General features: G+C 42.3%; 1 protein-coding gene across 2 annotated transcripts; it reads left to right on the top strand.

Annotated features, from left to right (window-relative positions):
• Positions 1 to 9559: 9559 nt before the first annotated feature.
• Positions 9560 to 12614, top strand: cryba2b (crystallin, beta A2b). 2 transcript variants are annotated; one of them, XM_003443335.5, is made up of 5 exons: positions 9560 to 9701; positions 10421 to 10608; positions 11254 to 11395; positions 11799 to 11941; positions 12237 to 12614. In XM_003443335.5, exons 2-5 carry the CDS (start codon positions 10451 to 10453, stop codon positions 12382 to 12384), a joined length of 591 nt encoding a protein of 196 aa, XP_003443383.1. In that variant the 5' UTR covers positions 9560 to 9701; positions 10421 to 10450; the 3' UTR covers positions 12385 to 12614. The 2 variants fall into 2 exon arrangements, with proteins under 2 accessions (XP_003443383.1, XP_025759309.1); XM_025903524.1 differs by lacking the exons at positions 9560 to 9701; positions 10421 to 10608 and adding an exon at positions 10983 to 11122.
• Positions 12615 to 12986: the final 372 nt, after the last annotated feature.

Raw genomic sequence — 12986 nt, 5'->3', positions numbered from 1 at the left:
GAGCCCTTTTACAGTTCAGTGCAGGCACAAAGGTCGTTGCCCGGCACGGAGAAGGGGGGGGGGCTTTGGATGGAGAATAGGCGTTAGTGAGAATAATTCATTTTGTGTGGGTGTTTGGTGTGACCTCCCATCAACACACACACACACACACACAGACAACCCTCCCCCCTTTATGTCAATATTGGATCAGAGTAACGCACCATGCGACAGGTGTCTGTGCCTGCCCCGAGGATCCACTTCGAGGGGTGGAGAAAGGAAAAGAGCGAGCGAGTGAAGAGAGAGAGCGTGTAGAGGTATAAAAGGTGAGGTCTGAGGCTGCGCCTGCTATTATTGCTTTGCTTCTTCTAAAGGTAAGCTTTGAAGCTCCTCACTCGTTCCGTTTCAGAGAATCCATTCTGACAACTTTTGCTTGGTGCTGTAACTTTTTAAAATCTTCTCCTAAAGGTTGAACACGAAGAAGCCAGCTGTTTTGTGCCCGCCACATCCCTCTCTGGACCGAGTTACACTGTGACCTTTCCCCTTTTATCCGTATTTGCTTCACGTTGAGCCTCACGTACAATACCTGAAGATGAAGTTTTGTTCGTTCGGCTCGCGTTACGCAGGTACGGGTTGGCAACTGGAAAAGGCACAAGGATGACTTTTAGTTAGGGAAGAAGATCACTGGGAAGCCTTTAAATGAGACGAATGATAGTGTTGTTTCCTGCAACCAGTTCAAGGTGTTTTCATTGAATGTCCCAAAGGGGTAAGGACAGGTAGCTGAGTCAAAGTGTGGCCTTTATTAATGTGTCAAGCATTTCTAAAAGAGCAAAAAACATCGGTGATGAAGACAGGAAGTCTGCTCCCTCTGAGATAACATTGTTTTAGTAACTCCAGGTGTGTTGTACATTTCACTGAACAGGTAGATTGTCTCATTTGCATACAGCTGGCAGCAGGCAATGCTCTAAAGAAAGCAGTGGCAACATAGAAGCAGCTCACTACCTGACTGAACAAGTAACAATCATTCAAAGTCTGACGGCTAAAGACTCTTTTGTTGCCCCTGTGTCCGTTTAGAAAGGAACAAAGGTGCTCTGATGCTATAATAGATGTTGCAGTTTAAATCTGACATGTACTGTATATGTCTTTTCTTCCTTTTTTTACTGAAAAAGTAAAGATATCTAAGTAAGACTATGTATCCCAGACTCAACTCAATCCACATGTCCTGTCAAAAGCAGCCGCCTTAAACAGACGCACCCACCTGCTCACAGCAGCAGTAACAGCGTCAGTGACACACGCTCTCACTACTGCGAACGTGGGTCACTGACACTGGGACTGGGTCCAAGTATTAATCACTCACTGTTTTTTTTTTTTTGGGCTGGAGGGGGGGTGGGGGGGGGGTGGGGGGGGGGCAGTCAGTGGTTGAACCTGTCTTTGTGTGTTTGACTAAGCTGCCCCAGAATGACACGAGTACGCATTGAGGAGGCTGACATTTACAGCGTCAGGGATCCGTAATTCCCTTTAGTGCTTTCTTTGATAATCATTTTCCTATTGGCACATTCATGATGACAGAACGTGTTTTCCACTGGGGGCCTGTATATCACCATCCATCTCTTACGTCATAAAGAGACCGCAGGCAAGCACCAGAGAGCAGAGAGATGGGCTTAATGGGACGTTATGTTAGCCATTGACTAAACATTAACCACACGTGGCAGACATCTGATAGAAGCCATCTGTTATTTAGAAACTGTGATGCATTATTAAGCCACCCCAATCCTGATATTCATGTTTTCTTTATTTTGTCTTACACTGAACATTGTTTGCACCTTTGTAGTTAAGCATAAAGTGCTGTTTTTATCCACCAGCCTGAAGGCAGAGCTATAAGCTGAGCCCTGGGTGACAAATAAAGAGCTAATAACACAAGTTTTTATTAGATATTGAAAAAATGTTTACACATCTAGTAAAATTATATTAACCCCCACCCAAAACCCCCAAAATATACCAAACGCTTGATGTTTGAATGTGCACGCTTTTGTTTAACATCAGAGAAAAATGCATTTAACCTTAATCATACACATACAATTATAAGTCTTTGTATTTTCTTTCTAGGATTTCTAGGAAATCCTAGAACATTTGTGGCTCAAATGTTAGAGACTGTATAATTTTGTAATTCAGATCTTTTGTGCTTGTGAGCAATATCATGAGAAAGCCTGTCCTGCATGTCATTCTTTACCTGAGAGCCTATTTGCCTCTGCTCGAATCGCCAGTCAATATTTGTTTAAAACCAGAGGAGGGTAAGCTCACACTCCTCAGTATCCTGGTTACCTTGTCCCGACTGGTCCTGCTGCTGCTACACCCTTCCAAGCAGCTCCAGCAGCTGCGTTAGTTGCAGGTAATTTGTTTAGGAGTCACCGTGGAGGCCGAGCCACCTGGCTGGAACTAGCTGAAATAAACATAATGCCACAGTCATGAGTTTGGACCTGTTGGTTTCATCACCAGCGGCTCACTCACTAACACATTTCCTCCACAGAAGACGAAGGAGAATGTTATTTGTATCACAAATCCATAATGTGTAAGACGACGTAAGTCAGTAGCTCAGTCCTGTTATTGCTTCTCACAATGAATTGTGAGAAGCAATAATATCATGTAATATCATGTAGCATCTCACTCATGTTGCTAGCAGTTAGAAACAGTACTGTGAGAGAATATTTGCTCTTTCCCTCACTGTTCATTTAATTTTGGATATTTGTTACATTTACGAGTTTCGGATCAAACAATTTGTAATATAAATATTAGTTATTAGCTTAATGAATCCCCATTAAATCTGGAAATCACTTAAATAGAAGCTGTCTAACAAAGCGAAGTAGGCCATAAGAATTCAAAAAGCAGCCTTTATGCCACCATCTAAAGAAACAGCTGAGAAACAAAGTCACTGACACCTGTCAGTCTGGGAAGAGTCACAAAGCCAATCTAAGGTTTTGTGTGTCCAGTGCTGAAGCTTCCCAGGAGGTCAGAGAAGAGCCCAGAACAACATCTAAAGAACTGCAGGCCTCACTTGGCTCAGAAAGGGACTGGGAAAAAATGGCCTCTGTGGGAGAGTCCAAGGAGAAAAGCACTGCTGTTTTTTCTCCCAAAAAACATGTGGATGATCCCAGAGACTGCTGGGAAAATATTCTGTGGACTGACGAGAAAGGCCGAACTTTCTAGGAGGTTCGAGTCCAGTTACATCTGGATCAAATTAACAGCCTTTCATAACAAGAACATGGTGGTGGTCGTGAGACGGTCTGTGGCTGCTTTACTGCTTCAGGACTGGGACGACATGAATTCTATTCAATTCAATTTTATTTATACAGCAGCAAATCACAACAACAGTGGCCTCAAGGTGCTTTATATTGTAAGGTAGACCCTACAATAATACATACAGAGAAAAACCCAACAATCAAATGACCCTGTGAAGTTGGACCCTTTACACACGTACAAGACACGGACGTGGTGACAGCACTTCTTTATTTGAACATTCTTTTTACTGTGGTTTGCAATGGGACACAGACACTCCCGCTCCGCTGTCACGTCCGCTCTCCTCTTTCTCCGACTGTCACTGTGAACATAAAAAGAGTCACAATCACATTCACATCCCAGCACACCTGTTCACCCCGCCTCTGCACTGCCCCGGGAGCTCGCTGCGCCATCCCTCCTCTGCAGCCGACCAGAGACCACACCCACGCCACAGACCCCCTATGAGCAAGTACTTTGGCGACAGTGGGAATGAAAAACTCCCTTTTAGCAGGAAGAAACCTCCGGCAGAACCAGGCTCAGGGAGGGGCGGGGCCATCTGGTTGGGGTGAGAGTAGGAAGATTCTGCTCTCTACCAGAAAAGCCGGCCATCAGTTTGTGCCCTGAAGCTCAAGAGCACTTGGGTTATGCAGCAGAGCAATGATCCAAAAGTCAGCACCAGTCTCTAATGAAACATCTGGCTCAAACAGACATGGACTGACACGCTGTCCTGCTGAACAGTTAGCAGTTACTGTAGGAGAGAAAGGGAATTTGGTAGCTGTTCACTGAGTTTCCAACAGAGGCTGATCCAAATGGAAGCTTTCATTTGATCGAAAAACCTAAATAAATTGAAGATTTGCTGGTACCAGAATAACTGGAAAAGGATGGAGGAGGAGAAAAATAGCTCATCAACAGAATTACAACACATAAGCTGTGAAACCTGATGATAGGACAGCACTTCATAGTGCAGCTGGACAATGATCCAACAAACCCAAGAGTTCATCAGTGCTTTACAGTAACTGAAGACAAATCCGAAGACAGAGACACACGCACATAAGCAGCAACCGAGGCATATAGTAACGTTCATGAATTCATGCAAAGGATTAAGTTTGTCCAATTACTTTTGAGCCTCTACACATAAACAGGCTTTATTTTCGAACACTTGATGAAATGATTTTTGCTAAACCTGAAAGGCTGCACTTCAATCACAGCTTGATTATCTGATATAAAATGTGGTGTGCTGTGCAGAAGCAAAGTTACAAAAACAATGTCATTGTTTAAAACACCTGTGGAGCTAGGCTACCTGTCAGCATTACTAACTGTGTCTCACATTGTCCCACAAACTGCAAGTGTAAGCAATGTGTGTTTGGGTGTTTTTTTCACCTCGAGCCCACTGTGGCATCTTTGTAAGTCATCTTTGAAAGTCACTCCTTCTTTCATATCATCTTCTCAGCATACAGCCTGCTGGGTCTGAATGTCAGGGCATCTTGGAGAGTTGGTGCATGTGCCAACCTGGCACACCTTGCTAAATTACTTCCTTGATTCACTCTGGGCCTCTGCTTGTACCTGCTTGCTGTATCATTGCTGGTTAAACTGACTGGTTACCGTCCACCTGGGTAAGTTTTTCCCAAAGTTGTCTGCCCATTCAGAGTAACACCGATAACATGCTAATATGCTAACATTAATATCTACATTATGCCACTCTACATCTCACTTAAACTGTTAGAAATTAATAAATGAAATGTATTTTACCTGCTGAGAAAGTCTGCGTCCATGTTGGCAACAAGCTTATTTCTCGACCTGTAGATCTCTACACCTAACACCTCCACTGTATGACATCATTCCTATATTTCATACTTAATTCAAGTGGCTTACACTAATGCAAGCAAACAAAAGTCAAAGCAATCTGAAACTCTGACCAAGCTGCTTGTAATCGCAGCTAATGGTGGAAACTTTCAGGCCTTCCTGCTAGAAAAAGCCCTGCGTACCAGACGTGTGTCATATTTTCTTATCTGAACATAAAATTTCCTTTAAAATACACCATTTTCAGGCCACCTCATCTGCAGAGTCTGTGTGAGAGGAAGGCAAACATTAGCGCACAGCAAACATAGTATTTGAATGGTACTCAGCATGTCAGTCAAGTGATACAGGTCTGCTGGAGCTGCTGTTTATACCCTTGCAATTTACTTTGCAGTGTGTTTAAACACGTGCATGCGTTATTCACTGTAAATGTAACTAACTTGTTCACTGTTATTTTTTCCAGTATTGATCATGCAAATGCCCAAGTGAAATGTGTGAATAGGCACATGTAGCATTAACATATTGTTTATTTATGGGCTGTTATGGTGTCGTCCTGTTTTTACAGTTACATCCTGTTTTGCTCTTCCTGATGTTTTGTCCTGATCCACAGGGCAGTAAGTTCTGCATATAGAAAAAAGGGGCAGCTACAACATATTATATCGACTTTATGAATAAAATAGTCTAAACTTCACTGGGCTTGTCTTTTTTCTAGCAGCCTCTGCTGTGACCCTACAGACTCTGCAGGGTTATACTGTATTAGTGCTGTTAAGACAAGCGTTTGTGTCTGTTCAGCAGGAACATGATTACATTTGTGCTGTCTGCCAAACTGCTCAGTACTATCTGTAAATGGGTGAGCGGAGTGAGGGGCTGTGTGTATGTGCTGCCTGTAGGCCGTGTGCTGTTTCCTCTGACAGTTACTGATAATGAAAACTCATGCAAATGCCCAAGGCCTGTTCTCTCGCTCCCTTGGCTAGTCCTTGCCTCGGCTCTCTCGTGGCGGGGTGAGTGTTAATGTTTTAAAGTCCTCAGTCTCTGAAGAGTTGGCTGAACAAGCTGCTGGGCTTCTATTTTGAACTCAAATGAACTCAAATGAGTTTTATCTCAGCACTTTGTCTAACTCCCTCAGGCAAACTTGCTTCTTTTGTGTTTGATCTGTCTGCTCAGACACCTGAATGCTAACAGCAGCGTGCGCGCGTGAGCCTGTCGTCACAATTTCATCGTAATTGTCTACAGAAAACAATTACAATCTATATATTTTATCATGTTTCTTTTTATTTTTTCACCGTGTAAATCAAATACTTGGATGTCCCTCCTGTCAGAGCAGCGGGGGCAAGAGGAGGCGGTACAGCAGATGTCCTGCTCACATCATCCTCACCTGGATTAGTCTCCAGGGTAACGTTCCACCTGAAGGAGGGCATTTATTCAGGGCAGTGTGTGTGTGTGCGTGTGTGCGCAGGTGCGTTCACTCACTATTCAAATAGTCCATACTCAAATTGACCCAGAAGACAAGCAGTGTTAATACACTCAGGGACAGACACCTGGAATATAACATTATACTCCAAAATATAGATACTGATATATTTCAATGTATATATGTTTGAGAAGCTGCATTTAAATATTAAATGTTAAATATTAAATATTAAATGTTTTTGAAAGGAATGGATTGTTGCTAAATAGAAAATGTTGACCCTTTTAATGGTTCCTAGGAAGGAAGAAGCCATTATAGCTTATAACACTTGCATTACAGCTCATGGTAGATGAGTTCTATCTATCTCAGTTCTATCTCTGTTTCCATTAGTTTCACAACCTTCACTTTTATCCCAATGCAGAATCTCGTAGTTGTTGTACATTGCAGGGTCAGGGCTGGTAAACAACACTGAAACATTTATTTACACTTTCCCAGTAAATACTACTCGTTGCTCCATCAGACCCCTCGGTACCTCTGTTTAATAGTCCATAAGGACCGTTATACCAAGCAGTTTGTTGGTGCATAAAAATATGAAAATTACCATGAGAATCTACTTTAATTATATATTGTTAAATAAAAAACACACATGGATGTGTGTTAATATTGTGTATTGTGTAATACCAAATTTAAGCCTCAGGAAAGCGTACGTGGGGGTGGTAGCCAGCACAGAGTCCTGTGAAATAATCAAATGTTCCATGACCTTTAGCTGGCAATGCAGAGCGGTCATCAGATAATAGCTCTCAGTGTATTTGCCACCAATATTTTGCATTTGACTGGGTGAATGAATGAAGGGGTGAACTTGTGACCTTTGCCAAACACGGGTCATTGTGGGATCAGGAAAACGTAAAAGACAAATGGAGAAGAAAGTCTTTCCTTTGATAAAAGAGGAGGAGAAAATACAGTAAATATATCCTATGTGTACAACAGTACTGTGCACAACGTGACTCATCGTGTTAACCAATTTCATGACAGTTATTTTATGATAATTTTGTTTGTCTTTCACTCTAACCTAAACTTAATGTTAAACTTTCTTTCTGTGTTGCCCATGTGAAAATATCATATCAGCAATGATGAGTTAAAGCGGTTAAACAACATCACTGTGTGCTGTGTAGCTGGTGCAACTCGTAGCTGCTTAGACAAACCATTTCTCAGTTAGCAGAGGCAGCGCTGAAGCTACAGAGGAGAGTGAATTTGCTTTTGCGCTACGACTTGACAAACTATTATTAAACTTGACCTACCGCCGGTCAGCAGAGCAGAGCTATCGTATGACCAGCAGGAAGAAATGAATGGATTTGTTATACAGACAGATAAGGATTCAAAGTAGAACTGTACTGTACTGGCTCTGTGCTGGACTACACTGCCCCTCATGTATGCAAATCCCCACCAGCTGCATTTAACAGGGAAATAAGGTGTGTGTCAGTGTCAGGTTTGTGTTCAAAGGTACGGATATATCATTTATTTTACTTAGGTTTTTGCGTGTTCGGGTACACAGTGTCATTACTCTTCAAAACTGAACAATTCATATAGATTTTGTGCCCAAAAGGGAGGCAGGTCCCCACAACATGTCTGTGTAAACAGTTCATGATGTAATATATGCACCTACACACAGAGCATCTGTGTCTTTATAAGCCTTTCCTTTCACCTGCCATCACCTGCTCTGAGGGCAGGCTGGGTGACACAGGCTAATGCACACACACATGTGGAGTGAGGGACAATGAATGGGCTATCAGCAGACAATGAGAGAGCTGTTTGTACAAGTAAGCAGCACAGACACACAGCGTATACACAGTCAGAGCAAAATGAGTTTTTTACTGTATGTTTAGTGAGAAAAGAGGAATATTTACTCCTATCTTCCCACACAAACTGGAAAGTTTTGACTGAATTAACCGGAGAAACGGACTCAACTAACTGTCAACCTTAATTCGATTCATGATGTTCACTTTATCATGTTTGTCAGCTTCTGTGTAATAACCATTTTAGCCACTAGATGTCACCAATGATGAAGGAAAACTCAACTGCCTCTTTAATCATGTCGCATTGTTGTTATGATCATGTGTTCAAAACCTGCAAAAATGTGAATGTAAGAGATGCACATGGACAGGTGATGTCTGATTTAATGTGGTCCGGATGTGATGAACTGCTCAACGGTTTTCAGGCAGCAGTGGAGATGTTTTCTCCTCACATTGGACAAATAAAAACAGACATTGTGCTCTAAAACAAGAAAGCCTATTCTGTTAATAAAGGGTGAAAAAAGTATACAAAGTACGTTGAACTTGTTTTTATTTATAACATTAAATGTCAAAGGCCATTCATACAGATTTTTGGAGCTTAAGAGAATTAAAATAAAAATAGGAAAATACGACAAAACATGCAAATATAATTACTACATCTGTAATACAGCTTTGATTAGTATTGTTTAAAAGACAGATGACATTTAAAAGTAGAATAAACCTGAATAAGCTTGGCTCTTTCCAACAAAACGTACAACATAACCATCTAGATCATATTGGAAACATTTTCTTTTTCATGTAGGTGGACTCATCAGCATAAAGAGAATTTCTTTAATAAAATAAAACTGTGTATGATACAACCTCTATGTGTGTACTCATTTGTATAATGAAAACTGTGATTTGGTTTGATCCTAATCTGAAAAAAAGCACTGCAGTTTTTACTGCAGCACTTCATCCTCCAGTTCTTTCCAGATCCAGAGGAAAAGAAAGAAAAACGTGTCCTAGATGAAAGTGACACATGTCCTGGGCTCAGTGTGCGGCATTCCTTGGACCCTTTGCCACCTCTAGTTTAGGATCCAGTTTACCTACAGCAAAGAGTGAGGGAGTGAGGGGGAGGGGATCAGCTCCCAGAATGTGTCTATTATCCCATTACACCAATCAAACTGTTGTGTCAGTGTGTTGCCATTGTATAGTCCTGGGTCAGGTTGCCACTGACCGTGGCTGCCATATTGATGACTAAGTCAGTTTGGGGCTCTGAGGACAATGGTGCTCTGGAGCCTCCACAAAGCACGAGGCTAATGCTCCCCTTTCAGCCGGCCCGCTCAGCTGCTGAGTGTGCAAGGCTGCTGGGCAAATGGAGTGGCTCGGGTCCAGGGGGCCCAGCCCTATAAAAACACAGGCGAGGGTCTCTCCCCCGACATTGATTATACTGGATCTGTCCCACCTCAGTACCGTCTGTAAGTATCTCAGCACTGCCTCAGATTTAGCTGTAAGAAACAGTGACGGTGACAGCTTTGTGTACTAGGTGGAAGCGACAGGCAGCGAGACGCTCCCCACACTGTGGCTTAGGTAGTTAGTCTATTACAGACGCACTTTGTTAACATTAAAAAACTTTATTATTCTGCTTTTGGGGACAGCTGTGTATTCCTATAATAAGCTGGCAAGATGACGCCTTTCTGGTGTGCTTGTGTGTGGCTTGTAAATACAATACAGGCGTTTTCTTGAATGCAGTGTCGTGTACTTTTCCACCACAACAAAATCAAATGAGCCAGACTAGAAAGAGATGAAGTCTCATAAGCTTTCACTCTGATTCTGGCTGGAAGTGGTTCTATCTGCCACGCTGGAGTCTCACGGTGCAGTTTATGAGCTGGAAACGTGGTTGCTGATTGAATCTGTGCTTTGAGGAAATGGAAAAGTAAAGAATGAATGGAATTTTTCGCTTGTGACACCTTTGGCGAGTGAGCTAAAAATAGATACAACAAATGTTTTATTTTTCTCCAAGCTTCCAGATAAAAATGGCAATTTTAGGATAATTTAGAGATGTGGCTGGCTCTCTATAGAGCTCTACCCCACTGATTGCTCATGCTATCCGGGGCTTTAGTTGTGATTGTATGTTGGTGTTATTCCTAATCTGTTTTATGCTGAGGGTCTTTATTAAACTCTCTACGTTGTTCAGAGAGTAACCCCCGAGGGAGAAGCAGCAGCCATGAACACTCAACAGATGGAGCAGATGGGCCAGTTTAAGATCACAGTCTGGGAGGAAGAGAACTTCCAGGGAAAGCGCTGTGAGTTCATGCTGGAGTGCCAGAACATCATGGAGAGGGGCTTCAACAAGATCCGCTCCATCAAGGTGGAGAATGGACCGTAAGTGACCGTAAAAGATACATTAAAGCTGTTTATAACTGTAAACTCATTATGGATCAGCACTTTTTCTTTTTTTCTTTTAGTAGCAGCATCTTGTACATTCACATTTCTTCTCTTGAAACTTGAATCTTACTGACCTGAAAAGGTTGGACTAAAGCAGACACGACTCAAAAAGCGACTAAAATCGAGAAGTCGAGCAGACAGAACAACAAAAACTCTAAATTATAACCTGCGCTGTTATTAGTTTGCTGCTTGGCATGTATCGCTTGCATGTGTGTGTGTGTCTGTGTGTGTGCATGCATCCAAGTGTGTCCCTGTTGTGATATGAGTTGGCTGCGTGCAGCTGCCGGCTGTGACTCGTGATCAGATAAAAAGGCCGGGGTGGGTACAGCCCAGCAGCGGCGGTGGAGGCAGGAGCAGTATCTAATGTTTGCTTTGTGCTCTGCACTCACAAAAGGAGCTGCATGCTGCTTTTTGTGGGCGCTGGACTCTATTGTTTAAGAAGGATGACAGTGTCAGTATCATTGTGCTGTGTATTTAGTCGTTCATTAAAAGTTTATATTGTTTAGTGTTCTTTTTTTTATTTGGGGATTATTCTCTCGTTTCCAGCACATTTAACCTCAGTGTTTCTGTCTCTTTTCTCAGCTGGGTGGGTTATGAGTACCCAGAGTTCCAGGGACAGCAGTTCATCCTGGAGAAGGGAGACTATCCTCGCTATGAGGCCTGGAGCGGAAATAGCAGCTACAGAACCGAGCACCTGCTTTCCTTCAGACCCATCAAGTGTGCTGTGAGTCCCTCCTCCTTTTTATTTATCTGTTTTCTCTTTTTATCAATCAGCCTTTGTCAGCGGTCTCTCTTCTCCACGCCTCCTGAGACATTAACCTCCCTCCTTCTTGTGAATCCTGCAGATGTGTTTGCATATATTTATTTTAATGCATCACTTCCAGGCTGCTCATCCTGTGACGCTTCCTATCCTCTGTTAGCTTTAGAAATTTACTTTTTAAAGATCTCTTTCCTTGTCTGTTGTTCCTTTAAAATAAATATGAAGCCATAAGTTCTATAAGTTTTCTAATCAACCCTGAATAAAACCCTCATAAATCTTAGCATTAATATCCTCTTTATTTCTCTAATTACTTACCAATTACAAAATAATACAACAGCTTCTAAATGAGTTGTTTGTTTCTCTGCAGAACCACAGTGACAGCAAGGTGACCATGTATGAGTGTGAGGACTTCCAGGGCCGTAAGTTTGAGCTGTGCGATGACTACCCATCCCTACAGGCCATGGGCTGGTGCAGCAAGGAGGTGCCCTCTATCAAAGTCAACTCAGGAGCGTAAGTTACACAATTTTCTCTGCGTTCATCGTCTTTCTTAAAAAAAAACCCCCAAAACATGTGCACGTGCTTTTACTTACATATTGTGCTTTGTACTCAAGTTAGTTTTTAATTTAACACGCTGCTGCAAAATATAGCTTGACAAGCTGCACGCAGTGTGATAAAATATATAAAGGCTCAACCTTGCACTGAATTTACCAAAGTGCATTAAACTTTAAAGACTAGCTGAACTCTAAGATGCTTCACTGAATCCTTTGATGTGACCTCGACTCTAACCCTCCCTCCGTCTTTACAGCTGGGTTGCCTACCAGTTCCCTGGTTACCGTGGCTACCAGTACATCCTGGAGAGAGACAGACACCAAGGCGAATACAGAAACTACAATGAGTACAGCACCCAGGCTCACACCAACCAGGTGCAGTCCATTCGTAGGATCCAGCACTAAGCCTCCACACTGCCGGCCTGACCCCACCTGAAAAAGAAAGAAAAAACCCCTCCCCATAATCGCTCTCTCGACTTGAACCCTGGACAGATCGTTGTCACAGAACAGTAGATGGACAAACTCTTTCTATCACTCTGTGGCTCTGCATGTATGGATATCTAAGTACCTACTTCTACTATCATGCTGAAGCATGTTCTTGAAATAGGAAATAAAGGCTTTTCTTCAAAACTAGACACTGTTTGTCGGTATTCTTTTTTTTTTTTCTTTTTACATGAAAGTTTATCAACCCAATTAGAATAAATGGAAATGAAGAGCTCAGAGAAACTGGCTGTAATAATAGACTTCCACTGAGCTATTAATCTGACCTGCAGTTAGACTGCAGGTGTCCAAGCATTGCAAAACCTTTGTAGCTCTATGAAGAAGCTGTTCGCAGAGGCAGGTTTTGCTTTGTGTTTATTTAAAGTGCATATTTGGCCTTTCAGTGAACATCCATGGAAAGATTTGATTCTGTTAGGCTTTAGGATGTATAATGTTGTTCTTGTCAGACTGTATTCTTATTTCCAATAAACAAGAGCACAAGATCACTTTTGTTTCTATTATTTGTT

Source organism: Oreochromis niloticus, linkage group LG16, assembly GCF_001858045.2.
Source record: "Oreochromis niloticus isolate F11D_XX linkage group LG16, O_niloticus_UMD_NMBU, whole genome shotgun sequence".
NCBI classification, from domain to species: domain Eukaryota; kingdom Metazoa; phylum Chordata; class Actinopteri; order Cichliformes; family Cichlidae; genus Oreochromis; species Oreochromis niloticus.
Note: the sequence above shows the minus strand (reverse complement) of the source record. Positions and strands in the feature narration are given on the sequence as shown.

What these genes read in the sequence shown, in the direction of transcription:
- cryba2b (XM_003443335.5), top strand. Translation starts at nt 10,451, where the DNA reads ATGAACACTCAACAGATGGAGCAGATGGGCCAGTTTAAGATCACAGTC. An exon ending in ATCAAGGTGGAGAATGGACC is followed by an intron (nt 10,609 to 11,253) that starts GTAAGTGACCGT and finishes CTCTTTTCTCAG; the next exon opens with CTGGGTGGGTTATGAGTACC. An exon ending in TCAGACCCATCAAGTGTGCT is followed by an intron (nt 11,396 to 11,798) that starts GTGAGTCCCTCC and finishes GTTTCTCTGCAG; the next exon opens with AACCACAGTGACAGCAAGGT.